Source organism: Cuculus canorus, chromosome 12 (genome assembly GCF_017976375.1).
Source record: "Cuculus canorus isolate bCucCan1 chromosome 12, bCucCan1.pri, whole genome shotgun sequence".
NCBI lineage: Eukaryota > Metazoa > Chordata > Aves > Cuculiformes > Cuculidae > Cuculus > Cuculus canorus.
This window is the reverse complement of record NC_071412.1, coordinates 15,407,366-15,424,235: the sequence shown is the minus strand read 5'-3', so window position 1 is coordinate 15,424,235 and position 16,870 is coordinate 15,407,366. Positions and strand designations below refer to the sequence as shown.

The window sequence follows — 16,870 nt, the reverse complement described above, 5'->3', positions numbered from 1 at the left end:
AGCGAGTGGTCCGGTCTGCTAACACTGCAGGACCAGCTGAGAGGCTTTAAATGCACTGGAATATTTGGGGAGGAGTGTCTGGAAAGCTGCCTGGTGGGAAAGGACCTAGGAATGCTGGTCGACAGCGGCTGAACATGAGCCAGCAGTGGCTCAGGTGGCCAAGAATGCAAACGGCATCCTGGATCAGCCATGGTGTGGCCAGCGGGAGCAGGACAGGGATTGTCCCCCTGCACTCTGCACTGGTGAGGCTTCACCTCGAATTCTGGGTTCGGTTTTGGGCCCCTCTGTACAAGAAGTACATTGAGGGGCTGGAGCTCCGGGGGTGCTGCAAGTGGCTGAAGAACCTGGGGCTGTTCAGCCTGGAGAAGAGAAGGGTGAGGGGAGACCTCATTGCTCTCTGCTACTCCCAGGAAGGAGGTTGTGGTGGGGTGGGTGCTGGTCTCTTCTCCAAGGTAACAAGTGATAGGATGAGAGGAAATGGCCTCAAGTTGTGTCAGAGGAGGTTTAGAGTGGATATCAGGAAAAGAAAGGCTGAAAAGCAGTCTGCGGAGGCTGCCCAGGGAAGTGATGGAGTCTCTGTCCCTGGAGGGGTTCAGAATCAGTGTAGCTGTGGCACTTCAGGACATGGTTTAGTGGGCACGGTGGTTTTGAGCTTGAGCTAATGGTTGGACTGGATGAGCTTAGAGGTCTTTTCCAACCTTAACCATTCTATGAATATTGGCTGTGAGAAGGATGGGCTGAAAAGCTCTGGGAGGTTACAGACTCATTGGTTTCATTTAGACCCTGGATAATACCACAAATTACCTAGAAGTATCCATGAAAAACCTACAACAGCACCACAGGCTCATCAAGAGCAAAAGGCAGGGCTATGGGGCAGTGTAGGAGCAGCTCTCATGGTTTCCAAGCAGCCCAACACACTTGGGATGAGGAGTGATGCAGCAGGTCCTCGCAGCGATGGAGAATGGCACCCAGCTGCGCGGGGTCCCTCCTCCGTGGTTGAGTTGCAGCAGTGCAGGGAATTCAGTGCTCAAACTGGATGTATCAACTGGCCCCAAACTGCTTTAAATAGTGCCCAGATGGTGCAGGAGGCAACGTTGGGAGAAGCTCAAGCTGTTCCTGAGAGAGGGGATTTGGGGAAGAACAGTGCAAGAAGAGGAGGAGCGAGAACCTCATGAAGGGTTTGCCCTGGAAGCCATACAGCCCCATGTGGGCTGGAGAACTCTGGCAAATCCCAGATCGGTTTGGGATCCCTGTGAGCAGGCTTTGCAAAGGAATGCTGCACGCTGAAGGCCACACTGAGCCACCCGCGGGGTCACAGCCATCGCCTGCGCACGCTGCGACGTCCCCCTCACCTGCAAAAGAGGCAGCAACCACTGCCAGGCTTCTGCTGAGGTTTGCAGATATGCTAATTGGCTCATTAATCATCACCACCCGCAGCTGTAATTGGGTTCATTTCGCATGGATTCAAGGGGCTTTGGAGAAATGTTGGCTCTTTCCTTACAGGAGATAATTTAGTGCAATAAGACCCAACACCTCCCTGTTAAGCCATAAAAAAACCTCAAGCAGGACCGAGTCACTGCTGCTGTGCCCGAAGCAGCCCAGGTGTGCTTAAAGAGTGGTTTCTCCTTCCAATTATGAGGCACAGTAAACTCGGGGAACTCTGGTCCCGACACCCAAGGATAACACATTCCTTGACACCAGAAAATCATAAAATCATTGAACAGTTTGGTTGGAAAAGACCTTTGAGATCGAGTCCAACCATGCCTGTCCACTACTAGACCAGATCTGTGAGCACCTCATCTCCCTGTCTTTCAAACCCCTCCAGGAACAGGGGCTCCATCTCCTCCCTGGGCGGCCCCTGCCAGTGCCTGAGAACCTTTATGGTGAAGAAGTTTTTCTTGATGTATTATCTGAACCTGCCCTGGAACAACTTGAAGCCATAAAACTAAGGAACTCAAGCTTAAATCTCTATTTCCAGCTCAGCATCCCTCACTCTGCTCCTGCACGCCGAGCTGTGGCACCGCGGGGACCGGGGCAGCTGCAGAACCACTGCGTGTCACCAGTGCAGAACCAGGCTGGGCATAAGGGGTGACACGAAAGATGGGGACTGACTTTTCAAGAAGCCCTGTTGCAATAGCACAAGCGGGAATGGTTTTGAACTGAAAGAGGGAAGATGTAGAATAGATACAAGGAAGAAAGAGTGGGAATGAGGGTGGGGTGGCACTGGCCCAGGTTGCCCAGAGAAGTTGTGGCTGCCCCATCCCTGGAAACATTCAAGGCCAGGCTGGATGGGGCTTTGAGCAACCTGATTGACCCGATGATGTCCCTGCGCAAGGCAGGGATCTGGACTGGATGAGCTTAAGGGCCTGTTCCAACCCAAACCCTTCCACGATTCATCTTTGGCTGCTTCCCCATCTACAAAGCACCTCCAGCAAGCATCTCTCTCATAGAATCATAGAATCACAAGGTTGGAAATGACCCACTGGATCATCGAGTTCAACCATTCCTAACACTCCCTTAAGCCATGTTCCTAAGCACTTCATCCACTCGTTCCTTAAACATCTCCAGGGAAGGTGACTCGACCCCCTCCCTGGGCAGCTGTTCCAGTGCCCGATGACTCTTTCTGTGAAGAATTTTTTTCTGATATCCAGCCTGAACCTCCTCTGGCGGAGCTTCAGGCCATTCCCCCTTGTCCTGTCCTCTGTCACTTGGGAGAAGAGGCCAGCTCCCTCCTCTCCACAACCTCCATCTCTCTCATGGTGCTCACCCACCACCCTTGCAGAGGAGCCCAACCCAGGGCAGTTCCCAGCACCTCCTTCCCTGCACCATCAGAGCTTCTGCTCCTCGTGCCGCACACCCAAGCCCCATCCCACAGCATCGAGCCAAGCCTCTGGCCAGCATCGCTCAACCCTGAGGGACCTCCCAGCCCAGGGGAAGAGCTGCAGCACGAGCGGACACCGTCATGCAAGCCCAAACATGCCCCTTGGAGTCCCACCACCCTCTCTCAGGTGGAGGCCACCGCACAGCCCCTCAGCGAGGAAAGGAAGGAGTGGGCAAGCTTCTGGTATCTTGAAAACATTTTATTTCAGCACTATTCCGCGGTAGCATAAATAAGAGGCAATGACAGCACATGTAACATAAAGAGGGGGAAGCAGGGATGCGGGGCACAAGTAAATTAACGGAGAGGAGAAATGGTTGCACTGGTGGTGCTGGGCAGTTCAGCCACTTGATGTGGTGAAAATATATATACATAGTTAAAACAGCAGTATTTGGTGTCATTCCCTGTGCCACAGGCCTAATCCACAACAAAAACCATGATTGTACACACAATCGAGCACCCACAGAGCTCCAGCACCCACTGCGTCCATCCCTCGGGGCAGCACCGTTCCCCCCCTCCCCATGGCACTGGCATGTGTCCCAGTGGAAAGGAGGAGGGTGAGCCCCTCTTTGCAGAGAGAGTGAAAATCCCTCCCGGGTCAGGAAACTCAACTCAAGCCTCTCTTTTTCAAGGAGGATGTGGATGTATGGATGCACATATACAAGTGGAGCAGCTCTCACCCTCAGGCTGCTCCTGCTGAAGCCCGGCCATGCCACAGCCACCATCCCTGGCAGCACCGGCATCGAGCTTCTGTGACTGAAGCCCTTCCTGCACCCCAGCTCCAGTTCTGTACCCGCTGTCACATTTTTGCATAGGAAAAAACATGAATAGCAACGAAGCATCGCGCTTTCCTAAGGAGCTGCCGCCGCCTCGGCTTCCCTGTGCCAGTTAATCCTGCTGGAAAGGACACTGTGCCTTTACTGACTCCAAGACCAGCGCCGGGGCAAGGTGGGCACCCCAGCCACCTCTCATGCAGTAGCTTTTGGTTATAGCAGTTTTAGTGCTAGACAAGACTAAGAGGAGAATTTCCAGTTAGCGAGTGGGCACTTGACTTCTGGCTCATATTCTGTGTAAGTGGATACAATAAAATTAAAGAGCGAGTATAAACAAAGAGAGTTTATTTAGAAAATGTCCCTGGAAGTTAATTATTCTTCGGGCTTTTGCGTAAATTCTTTAACTCCAGCTGGAGCTGTCGGATCCTTATGTCTTTCTGCGAGAGCTCATCCTTCAGCCGCCGAATCTCGTCCTGCTGTCGGAAGAACATCCGAAGGAGCTGGAAGGGAAGGAGAGAGCTGGAGGGACCACACTGGCTGCTCACCCACGGGCTTCACCCTTCTGCCAACCCCCAGAGCCACCCTGGGGCTGTTTCGTTGCTCTGCTGCTCTTGCAACACAATTTCCTCTGCCGTGCTGTCTGCTCGCTTGGACTTAATCTCTCACCTTGCAGCCTGGGGATACCCTATATGTGCAGCCTGCAACCACAGCTCTAGCGAAACAAATTCTTTCTGGGTCCAAATGCTGATGTTTCCCCAGTGCCTCTGTATGTTATTCCCAGAAAAGGATTTTAATTAAAAAAAAAAAAAACAAATTTAGGAGCTTAATGCTGCTCCTCGTGAGTGCTCTGTGGTTAACACGGAGTGGGATACTTCAAGTCATGGGGAAACATGGGGCCTGGGGACCTCAGTTTGGGAACACAAGCAGAGACTCACAGAGCAGTAGCTTCCTGGGCTGTAGCCAGTGACCATTCCCTCCTTCCCACCCCCAGTTCCACACCTGGTCTGGGGCTGTGCTGTCCTACCTCATTCTCTGTCCGCGGCGGCACGTTCTCCAGCAGGTCAATGCCATTAACAACAACACTCTTCTTCTCCCTCGCCGGTGTCTTAAAGACAAGTTTGGACGTCTTCTTGGAGCCCTCCTTGAGCGACATCAGGATGGGATCTGAGCAGGGCAGAGCATGGGATGGGGTCAGGGGGGGCTGTGGCCCCTTCCCAACTGCCCAGCAGGTTTTGGGGCACTGTGCTGCCCACCCAGCACAGCACCAGGGGCTTTACCTCTGTTCATCCCGCTCAGCCATTCATCTGGTGTGAGGGCTGGCTCCGTCCCCGGAGTCATCGGGTAAATGTCCTCTTGGTACGTTTCTGACTACAAACACAGGAGGGAGAAAGCAACCACCTCTGTGAATCCACTCACAATTTAACCACGCATTGCGATGGCTGTGCTCGCTCCATTGGCACACAGCAATGCAGCCACCCAGGGAAGGAATAAATTGGTGTTGGCACCATTGAGTTGGATGAGAAACCCAGCGCTGCCTGCTCAGGGCACATACAGTGAAGCTGGGAAGTGCTGGCCGGCAGCGAAGCAGGGCAGCCAGAGGAGGATCAGCAGCCACTGAGTTGCAGCAGAGCCCAGCACTGGCTCCTCCATGCAGCCCTGGCCAGTGCCTGGGTTTGCTTCCAGCTGCAGACAGCATTGCGAAGGCAAACGCCCAACCCTGCTCCAGCTCTGAGATATATCCTAGCAGAAACAGCCCTCAAACCTCAGGTGAGACAAGCCCTTGGCCTCCTGACACAATGGACCAAGCTGAGTTTGCACAAAACACTCGCATCAAAGCCAGGAGCAATGCAGAACACATTTCCTACAAACATTCCCATTAAGCCTTGGGTAAAACCCCTTGAGAATCCCACGCTCGGGAAGAGTAGCAACTGGTAGGTCTAAGACTGGCGCAAAGTGACCCAGTGGTGGGACTGGAGGCAAAGCTGTGCAAGCGGAGGGCATCTCCATCACACTAGACCCACTTCAGATACTCCCGTGTGCCACTCGCCCCTGCCAGCCCGTCCCTGTGCCCCATGGGACTCACCCTCCTTGGCACAATCATTGAGATGGGTTCGATCAGCCCCTTGAGGGTGACGAGCTTGTAGAATCGAAAGACTTCACAGGCTGACACATCCAGCCCATGCTTCGGCATCACCCCTGTGGAGGAGGTGCAAACAATAACCCCTGGGTGCTGCAAACCCCAGTCAGCCAGCTGAGACCCATCCACCTCCCCAGCACAGAGAACCCCAAAAGGTCCTTATTCTCCATCAGGAGATTTAATTAATCCCTGCCATCACCCTGGGGACCTGGGACACAGAGCTGGGCTACACCAGGGGTGTTTTCCGGGACACTGGGAAAGGGAGAAGCTGCTTTTATTCAGGACAAAGCACAGGAATCACTGGCTGAAATCCCTGAGGGACAGGAGGAAGGGTGTCACTGGGAGTGTGCCTGCCCAGGATCCAGCTCCACCCTGGCTGCATCACCGCAGCACAGCAACGAACACTGCCCTGCAGGCCCGCAAGCCCTGCATTTATGCTCCAGAGCCATCATAATGCCTTCCAAACCCATTTACACATGGCTTTTAATCAAGCACCTTCCATCCCCTACCTTTACCATGTTCAGAGCAAAGGGTCAGCAGCGCAGCCATCCTTACCCAGTCCTTTTTGTGGGGCTGGGGAGCGAAATTCCATGAGATAACTGACATAGGGCTTTTCCGAGCCGATCTCATAGTATCGGATGTTGCCATCACCCTGGAGCAAGCGCAGGGAAGAGGGAGGGTTTACTGCTTTGGCAAACATGAGGTTGACTACAGACCACGATAACAACCCCCAGTACTCTACCCCTGGGAAATGCTGGGCGGAGATGGGCTGCGGATGCTGCGGCCCCATGCATCACCTGGTGGGATGCTGCTCACTCATGAAACAGCAGCAGGCACCTCTCCAAACCAGAACTTCGTGGCCAAAGAGCTGCGTAACACTTTGCTCAGGGCTCTGCATGGCCCTGTTCCCCATCCGGCTCTTCTCCCCTCTGCTGTTTGCCCCTTCGCCTCCCCAGAAGATGCTGCAGCCCCTGCGGCTGCAGGCTTCAAACTGCAGCCCGTACCTTGCCAGCCAAGTACAGCATGTGAGTGTCAGCATCATAGAAAGGGAAGAGGAGACCCGAGAGCCCGTCGATCTCCTCTTCAATCAGGGGCATGGATAGGTCTTCCTGCACAACAGGAAAAAGTGCTTGTTTCAGCGAGATGTCCCAATGCTCGTGGCTGAGTGGGGGTCACAGTGGTGGGGATGGAGTGGGGGTCCCAGCACCCACCTGGTCCCAGAGGGCGATCTGCCGTGTGTTCCAGCGTGACACCCCCGTCGTCAGCAGCCGCTTCGTGCTGCCCAGGAAGACCACACGGTTGACACGGTGGTTCTTACAGCTGGCCTCCTGCAAGACAGGAGTAGCATGCTCGCTGGCAGCCCCTCCTGCCCTGCCACAGCCCCCAGGCCCAGCCCTCACTCCAGGAAAGCTGCTTCCTTGGTGGGTCCCTCCCAGCACCTCTCCTGCCTCATCCCAAAATGCCCCCTCAGTGCTGGTGAGGTGGCAGCCAGTCTGGAGGTACTACGATTCAGCGCTTGTCTCCTGCAGAAAACCAAAATGCCCACCTCCCTCAGTGCCCCATGCCAGAGGCCTCATCCTGCATCTTCATGGATGTCCTGAGTTCGATCAGGTGCCCTGCAAGGGCAGGGGAGAGCAGGGGCAGTCCACCCCATCAGAGCAGCAATATCAGATAGCACTTTAACTGAGAAATCACCACCTCCCTCCAGACTGTAGCTCTTTCTGGAACTTCCTGTACCTCACCTGGATTTCTACTATTTTCCACAAATCCTTAATTAATAGAAGAATAAAAGCCTCCAACTCCTGAGCTTGGAATGAGGCCCAGCCTTCCCCACCATCTCCATCTAATTTAAACAACCAGCCTCTCCCCGTGGCAGCCCCTGACACATGAAAAACATCACATCATGAGTACATGCAGTACCTTGCATGTACATTTCATTTCAGGAGGATTCCTCCCCAAGATCTTATCTCTAACTCCCTCATCCCATGCAGCACGCAGCACCTCAACACGAGCACCGCACCTGCAGGACCCTGCCGGAGCGTGGCTCCACCACCCGCAGTTTCTTGTCCTTGCAGGTGGTGGCCAGGAGGCTGCCGTCGGTGTTGAAGGACATGCAAAGGATAACATCCGTGTGGCAATCAATCATCTTCACTGGTTCCCCAATGTCCAAATTCCAGATGAGGACCTGAAGGAAAAGGGGATGCTACCTTAGTGTCTCTACTACTGAGGAACCACCCCTCACCCCTCCTGCAACCTCCACATCTGCTTTGGGCATCTTAATATCTCCTATTCTGGCTGAAATTGTCCCCTTGGTGCCTACGGAGCCCCCCTCCCAGGCTGCCCTTCCATGAGGGAAGGTACTGTCTGCTGTAGGCATGGTGGGTTGTCTTCTCTGACCAGGAGGATCCTGCCCTAGCTGCATGCAGGTGACTCCCAGCCACGCCACGAGCAGGGAAGGCCTTTGCAAGGGCATCCCTGGGCATCAGCTGAGCACGAGGAGCAGAGCAGGGCTCACCTTATAGTCATAGCCGGCACTGAAGAGGATGTTATTGGTGGTGGGGTGCCATTCGACAAGGCCAACGCGCCGGCTGTGGCCGTACAGCTCCAGGACAGCCTCCGTCATGTTCTTCTTCAGGCCGCCTTCAGGGATCTCCCAGATCCGCACCTGTGGGACAGGGCAGGTGTCAGGATGGGTCTGGGAGCCCTGGGAGGACCCTGACACCCACCCAGAGGGCTCTGAGCCTCTGAATCCCTGCAGTGCCCCGATGCCAGCGGCCTCATCCTGCCCCTCAATGGAGTCAATTGGGTCCCCTGCAAGGGCAGGGAAGATCACGGAGAGTCCATCCCATCAGAGCAGCAAGCAGTGGGGGGAAAGGCAGTGGTTTCATCCCTGGACTGCAGGTGCTGAGGAAAAGGACCCAGTGAAGCCAATGCAGCATTCCCAGGGGAGACTCCCAGCTGCCATAGGCCTTGCCAGGAGCTGTCACCCACCCAGGGGGGAGAACCTGGGTTAAAAACAAGCTAGAAAAGCAGAGAAGGTGCTTGCTGAACAAAGGAGACGATGCATCGGGCCCGAATAATGCTTCTATGGTGCCTCCTTGTCAATGAAACAGATCCAGATAACACTATCAGAGCAATTATAGATACTGTAAACGCCATAGCAGGTCACCAGTACAAAGTCAACACGACACATCGCCTTTATCTACCCCTCGTTGGTCTGCTTCGTACCCGACCACCCTGCACCCCTCCATGCAGCAAGACCCAGGTTTCTGCTAGCCCTGCGGCTTCCCACAGCCACCCAAAACCCGGCAGCATTTGGTGGTGTATATGCATCCCCATGGTTCAGGTGAGAGATGAAACAACTGAGCTCTGCATTCTCATCTCCCCCTCATGGCAGGCTGCCGTGGTCAGCACTCGTCCTTCCAAGCTCTAATATCAGCGGCAGGCACAACACCTTTAAGTAACACCCATTAAAAAAACCAAACCGTATCAAACGCTGCACACTCCCCTGCAGGTTCCCTTTCATTTCCTCCACCAGCATCTCAAAAGACGAGCTTGCCTTTGGACAGATGCAGTGGCCAGGGTCGTGCTGCCCCCCTGAGCACCACTAAGTTGAAAGAAGCTTTTCCAGAACAAGAAATGTCTGGGATGCTGCTGCCTGGGGAGGACTGATCCTCCTGCCCCTTTGGTCACTCCTCTCTCTGTCACCGCACTCACAAGGGTCGCCCCATCCAGCCATGGGCTGGGCTACAGCTGAGGGAGGGCAAAAATTCATCTGCAATATTGCAGTGAAAAGCCTGCATAAGGGTGGGTGGAGGGATGAGCTTTCTGCCTGAACCTGCACATTTGGAGGTGGGAGACACTGCTCTTCACGTTGCATGGCATGCAGAGGAAACTGTGTTACGAGAGAGACGCGGTTAAGAGATCAGTTTGGCTCGGAGGGACAATTCTGAAAGCATCAGCGGTTTTCAAACAAGGCACAACACGAGGAAGAAGCAACACAACCCTGAAGGAACCGGTTACAAAAGCAGCAGGTTACGAAATGGCTGTTACCAAACCTTGCTCTGGTGATGATCTGCATCCACGAGGGCTCAGAGCAAGCTCTGAGGGCCAGAGAGGTGCCCGCTGCGTGTTTGCTGCTCAGAGGTGCACTGGCAAACCCAGGGGGACACCCAGGGAAAGCTTCGTGCACTCAGCTGCAACACCCAGGCTCCCTGCACCGTCAGGGTCTGCTCAAACTGGAGCTAACTCTTGTTTTTCACTGTGCAAGGAGCCTAAAGGAGGGTTATTAAACGTGTCCCGCATCCGTGCTCAGCTGGAAAGCACCGCTGCAGCTCTGCAGCGCAGCATCCCCGCTGCGGTCTGCTCCGAACGGAGTTGCATCATTCCTCGTGTCTTGCCAAAGAAGGGGGTGAGTGCCAGGGACAGGCTACTTCAGGCAGGCTTCCCCATTACCACGGTCACCACGACCTGTAAATAGATGTGTTGGAACCAGCTGCAGTACTGACACTGCTCCGCTGCCAGTACGGGCACAGCTGGAGCTAACCCAAAACTCAAGCATTGCAGTTCATAACCTCCTCCTCTCTTGGGATGGAAATGATGTTTTTGGAGAGTTCTCATCAAATAAATTGAGGAATAACCCTAGAAGCACCCCCTCCTCCTTCCATGACACCAGGGAGAGTAGCCAGGGTGGGGCACAGCAAGCGAAACTGGAGGCTTCATCTCCCAACCTATCCTAAGAAAACTTCTTGATAACATATTCCCTGAAATGTCCCTTTCCACAAAGAGATGGAACAACACACAGTGCTGCAAATTCCCCCTCTCTCGCTCCATGTGCCGCATCATCTCACTGTGCCTGAGTGCACAGAGAGCCTCGGTGAAAGGGAAACGTGGAGCCTGAAACACCTATGGAGACTGGGCAATTCCTCTTTTAATCTTAGAATCATAGAGTCATTGAGGTTGGAAAAGACCTCTAAGCTCATCCAGTCCAATTGTCAGCCCAAATCCACTGTGCCTACCAAACCATGTCCTGAAGCACCACATCTACCCTAATATCCAATCTAAACCTTCCCTGGTGCAACTTGAGGCCATGTCCTCTCATCCTATTGCTTGTCTCTTGGGAGAAGAGACCAGCACCCACCTCACTACAACCTCCTTTCCAGGGGCTGCAGAGAGCAATGAGGTCTCCCCTCACCCTCCTCTTCTCCAGGCTGAACAACCCCAGGTCCCTCAGGCACTTCTCCTAAGACTTGCGCTCGAGTCCCTTCCCTCTTGTTTTAACCTGCCCTATGAAATCTCCTTCCCAGAAAGCCTTCACAGCATTCCAGCAACCGGCAACATCACAATGGGGACCACGAACTTCAGGCTCAGCCCTGCTGCTAATTGTCCTGCAAGGATGAATAATGAAGTAACAGTCTTGGTGCTGCAGGGGAGAGCATTCGGTGCGGACAGACACTATTGTCTGAGATAGGGGTGGATATGGGCTTGATAGCGAGGGAGACGAGGGAGACGTTCCAGGAGGGATTTCAAGCAGAGTGATAACCTGGGTGGGCTGCAGGAGCTTGTCCAGCAAGGCAGTGTCTAACTGCAGCTGTTAATGTGGGCACTGCCGAGCCGTGAAACCCTCATCTCCCACTTGGAGAGGATTAATCTGTAGCATTCTCCCAGGGACAGGTCTGCACACATTGTCCTCTCCGCACAGGGCACGATGGAGGGAATATATGAGTCTGGAGTGGGACTGGCCGGCTGTATCACCTGGCTAGCAGTGTATGTGGCAGTTCCTCCATGGCAGCGGTGTCCCCAACCTGGGATCGAAGGTGCCTCCAGGTGACCAATCATCTCATCCAAATACTCTGGTTTTTGCAGCTTGGACTGTGTGAGGACCTGAGCGTCCTTTCTCTGTGATAAAGACTGGTGGCTTGAACCTCATTAAACCTCATTACAGAGAGCCTAAAGGTGCAGGACCTGCTCACAAAGCAGCACCCGGGTGTAGGGTGGCACTGGGAGCCATACGCCCACCTGGCTGCAGGGCCACTCCCCTCCAACTCATCCCCATCAGGAGGACCCCTCCACATCGGACAGCCTCAGGGGCAATTAACTTCAATTCCCAGGTTTAACTGTGGCTCATGAAGTCTTCCCACTCCCCTCTCTCCTTCCACCACCTCCTGTTTCCCAGCGACTGCAGAGAAAAGGTTATAATTTAAAGTGGGAGACAGCTCACCATGATTCATGGCCATGATCTGCATTTTTTTCCCCACTCAACATCTTCCTTGACAAGCTTTCAGCTAATAAAAAATGCCAATGTACTGAACTGAAGCAGAGATGAGACATGAGGCAATGATACACTGAAACACTGACGATCAGGCGAGGTGGATTTGTAACTGGTTAAAAACGTGATCACCCTGAACACCGGCTTCTGCCGTGCAGAATGGGCAATGGTTTCTGATCTTCTCCCTTGTACAAAAGCTGTATTTTCTTTGGGATGGACTTGTTTGTGTCCAGAAAATTTAAATAAATAAATAAAGAAATAAATAAATAAAGAGGAGGATGCAAATAGCAGCTACGTAAAGATAACCAGATTCATTATCCCCCAGCCTGCAAAACTGCCACTTGATGGATCCAGCCATGAGAGCAGTCGCAGTCCCTGCGTTCCCTGAGAGCAAGAAGGATTAATAATAGCATTGCTGTTGGACTTGAAAAGGAAAAGAAAAGACCTTGTTGTGCACAGCTGTACAGCTTATCTGCAGCAAGGGACGCAGAAAGAGCAGCGCTGTGACAATAAGTGACAGCAGGGACAGCAGAGGAGCTGGGCATCAGCCACAGCCCCTGCACTGATGACACAGGAGCCAGAGATTGGCACAATTTGCCTATTGCTCCGCATCAATCTCTGCACATCTCTGTTCCTGAGACTGCTGAGCCATCACCCACCCACAGCGCCTCTGTTTATATAAATTAAAGGCAGGAGGGTGCACAGAGCTGCCTGACTGCAGCCACTTTCGAACCACCAGGGAGTGCCAGCCCAAAGCATCCCAGCTCACCGAGGCATCTTCAGAACATGACGCGATGACGTTCTCAATGAAGGGATTCCACTTGATGTCCAGCACGTTGCCTTGGTGACCACAGACTTTGGGGTAGTTTGGTTCAATCCGGCCTGTCTGTAATTTAAAATAAGCCAAAAAAAAAAAAAAAAAAAGTAAAGAGGAAAAAACAAAATGTAGTGAAAAAGTTGGTCTTTTTAAGACTCGAGCCTTGTTAGGGGAGAGAGTTACACAGCTCACACTAGGACAGGGCTTTTGGACAGAGAGGATGCCCAGATGAGTTGGAGGTTGGTTTTAACCCATCAACATCCCAAGAGGCTGCTGCAGCTGATCTGTTTATGAGAAAGGGTTTCTGCAAACACAATCCCAGAAGGCTGCTCCACACAAGCACCTGCCCAGCCTCAGTGCAGCAGGAAATCTTTTCATGACTATCTAAAACCATGAGCAAAAGGGCTGGAAGGAACTTGAGAGGCACCAAACCCATCCCGAGTCCTTGAGGCAGAGCAGCCAGTGGGTCATGCACAAAGCATTTGGTACTTGCCTTGCAAACTTCAGAAACAACATTGTGCAAGGTATGCACACTTACCACTCAGGACAAATCCCCAGCAACCTTGGGATCATGAAGATTCTTGCTTAATGACGCTAATAACCTAATTACACCACTTGATGGGCTCCTTACACATGGATGGAAGTCCTTGGACGGTCCAGACTTGACATCCGAGCAGAGCAAGGACCTGCAAAGCTCTGCAGCAAAGGATAGCACACAGCACTCGGAACAGCCTGCTCTTAAGGTTCCCATCACAGATGGGTTGCAGGAAGCCCTGCTCCTTGCAGGGACCTTGCAGGATGCCCTCGCAGCCGGCCACCCCACCACCTTCCTTCCCCTGGGCTGGCTCCTTGCCGCAGCCCGGAGGTGGTGGCACGCTTGGAGCGTGCAAACTAACTAGGTCAGCACGACACAGCCACTAAATATTTCATAGCCCTTCCAGCGCTGACCTTTTAACGTATCGAGCTCCTGGCTCCATTTAACGCGAACAAAGAAATGCACCGAGGATAACACACTGCATTTTTACCATCTGCAGCTAAGGGCAACGGCCAGGAGTGCTATGCACAGCCGGATCAGGCCCAGGGGTTCATCCCTGCACAGTCGCTGCTGGGAAGGCTTATTTGAATTAATTTGCTCCCAAGGAGACACAGCAACTAATTGCCAGGCAGCCACGATGCGTGCTGCAGCACAGTGTAGTCAGTCAAAACCCCAGCCAATGCCAGCTGGGAGCAGCTTGGGATGCACAGGCAGAGAGGCTTTGCCTTCATGGATTCGATCCGGCAACAACAGTGATGCAGAAAAACATCCCACAAGGCACGGACAAACAGGCAAACATAGCCCTCCCCAAGCCTGCTTTTAGTTCACCATTGGAACTGGATGATCTTTAAGGTCCCTTCCAACCCAAGCCCCAGCCAATGCCTGCTGGGAGCAGCTTGGGATGCAGAGTGGCTCTGCCTGCACGGATCGGTCTGGCAGCAATAGAGACGCAGAAAACCATCGCACAAAGCACTGAGGAACACAGGCAAACACAACCCTCCTCAAGCCTGCTTTTAGTTCCTCATTGGAACTGGATCATCTTTGCAGTCCTCTCCAACCCAAATCATTCTACGATCAGATTTTTAAACACGCTTCCTCAGCATTATTAGTGAAAAGCCAGTTCTCGCTCAAACTGCTCCAGCAGCTCTGTCATCCTTCGGATACGGTCCATATAGAACACAAGAACTCATCTGGCCTTGAAACACCAGGGACTGAGTTATATGGGTCATTTCAGTTATTAAGGTAAAGCGAAAAAAATCTGCTCTCAGCACATGAGCCAAACGGGCACCTTTGGCTCCATCCCTGGGTAACAGGGTCACGGGCAGTCGCTCCCCTCTGCCCCTCGATGCTGTCTCTTACAAACCCTCGCTAATTCCCCAGCACATGACAGGCGCGGGATCACATCCCCGTTAGCCAGCCTGGGATGAGCACTCAGCACAAGACTGATTCGAACTCATGAGCCTCTTTCTAATTAGGGCACGTTACGCAAATTCCCTCCCCATATGGCACAGGGCTCATCTTCCTCTGGTGACTGATACCTGCCGGGGTGATTTTAACCTCTTTCAGGGCCAATTTCAGAGCTGTCAGAGCAGGGAAGGATGGAAGAGCCAGGATGGGGTGGCTGCACCCATCTCCTCCTTTCTGACAACATCACTTCATCTCTTTCAGAGAGCCTAAATTTTAATAATTCTGCCCATCAGCAATAACCTGGCTCAGACCTGAGCTGCCACGGCAGCCTTGGACCCTCAAATGCATTTTTTTCCCTGATTTTACCTGGCAGCCTGGCCCTAGATAAGCAGCAACAATCAACATAGACAACAATTCTGACATTGCCAAACAGCTCAAAGGGCATTTTCCTGGTTAATACCCCAGATCTGGGTTTTATTAGTGTTAATATAAATCGGTTCCGATTTTTAGAGATAAGAACAGGCAAAGTGACTTTTTGACAGTTTTGCCAGGGTGACCCAAACCTCTGGCAGTCAGTGGCTCCAGATGCTGCCACAGCTGCAGGAACAGTCCCCTGAACTCCCATCCTGGTCCCCTGAATCCCTCCAGCCCTTCATCCTCTCTCCTGTTCCCAAGATAATTTTCTTTGTTTAGATTACATAGAATCATAGAATAGTTTGTGTTGGAAGGGACCTCAAAGCCCACTCAGTTCCAACCTCTGCCACGGGCAGGGACACCTCCCACTAGATCAGGCTGCCCAAGGCCCCATCCAACCTGGCCTTGAACACCTCCAGGGACGGGGGTATCTAATAATTCTGCATGGCTGGGGAGAGCTCAGTCCTGTCCTCTAGAGTCCAGGAGAAAGGATGAAGTAGTTTGAGTCTCATCCTGCACACAAGCATCAGACAAAGCAAAGCGTGAGCTGCAGGGTTGTAGCCACTAGGACAAGCAGCCAAGGTTTGGGAAGGAAAAACTCCAAGGTGAGAGACAGAAGGTGGAGAGAAACGGAGCAACATCAGTGCTCCGTTAGGACACAAAGCTCTGCATGCCAGCACCAGCCAGAAACACTCCTGTGAATTAATGGGATGCAAAGCACAGCTTTATCCATTATTATATTAAGTATGCTAGCAGACACCGCTTACCCAAATGGCAGATTATCTAGCTTTCCTCCTATTTTCATATTTGCATTAGCATGACATTATTAACACACTGTCTAGAGTAGAAATTCCTGCGGCAGCTGTTAAATTCCAGGTGGACAGACCTTCTAACGGCACCAGTTAATATGCAGTCACTTTAATTTTGATCAACCAGCCAAGTGATTTCCTTTGCAAAGTAGATTGGATGGGGTTTGTCAAAATTCATTAGGCTTGGGTACTTGGGGTAGTTTCTGCCCAAGAAATCATGGGGTTTGATTAGAATTAGTTGAATGCAGCCAACACACAGGAGCTGCCACAGTGCCCGCAGCAAGGCACCTGAGCACGGCTGGGTTGTGCCCATGCCAAGGGCACCTGAAAGAGGAGAAGGAGCCAAAGAATGGATATAAAACAAATAAAACCAGGGATTCATGCCATAGCTTCCCATTTAGTCATTCGTAGAGGGAGCTCATCAGCAGCCATGCATTAAGCCGTGGTGAATCCTAATCGCTGGATCCCTGAGCCCTGGTTAGGGGAAGCGCGGTGACCCAGATACCAGCCCTTTAGCGAGAGTGTGTCATGGCTCTCCAGGCTCCAGCAGCTCTGACTTTTTCCACAGCATGGACTAGAGGAGAAAACCTTCCATCGGCCTCAGCTCCTCAAAGCCCTCCCTTTGCAGGAGCAATTAGGAGCACTTGAAATGGAGAATGTTATTTGTATTACGGCTGGGGGAGAAGGAGAAGAAAGGACAATGAATTTTTTTAAGCCGGTTGAATTCAGTTATTTTGCTGCTTAGTGACCAAGAAAGAAGCTTTCCCTTGGGAACAGTTGGAACAGCAACAGGACAGAGCCCCAGAGGGATGGATGCCCAGCCCCCAGGAGA

General features: G+C 52.6%; 1 protein-coding gene across 9 annotated transcripts in view; it reads right to left on the bottom strand.

Annotated features, from left to right (window-relative positions):
* Positions 1 to 3,059: 3,059 nt before the first annotated feature.
* CORO2B (coronin 2B) overlaps positions 3,060 to 16,870 on the bottom strand; it is a 48,892-nt gene continuing 35,081 nt past the window's right edge. For 8 of the 9 annotated variants that reach the window (XM_054077960.1, XM_054077956.1, XM_054077959.1 and 5 more), the window contains 9 exons: positions 12,826 to 12,942; positions 8,304 to 8,453; positions 7,809 to 7,973; positions 7,000 to 7,116; positions 6,793 to 6,897; positions 6,344 to 6,440; positions 5,735 to 5,847; positions 4,929 to 5,019; positions 3,060 to 4,815 (listed from right to left, as the gene is read on the bottom strand). In XM_054077960.1, coding sequence (XP_053933935.1) covers positions 4,583 to 4,815; positions 4,929 to 5,019; positions 5,735 to 5,847; positions 6,344 to 6,440; positions 6,793 to 6,897; positions 7,000 to 7,116; positions 7,809 to 7,973; positions 8,304 to 8,453; positions 12,826 to 12,942 — 1,188 coding nt within the window. In that variant the 3' untranslated portion in view covers positions 3,060 to 4,582. The remainder of the gene's footprint in view (positions 4,816 to 4,928; positions 5,020 to 5,734; positions 5,848 to 6,343; positions 6,441 to 6,792; positions 6,898 to 6,999; positions 7,117 to 7,808; positions 7,974 to 8,303; positions 8,454 to 12,825; positions 12,943 to 16,870) is intronic. The other variant, XM_009567610.2, reaches the window with a different exon arrangement.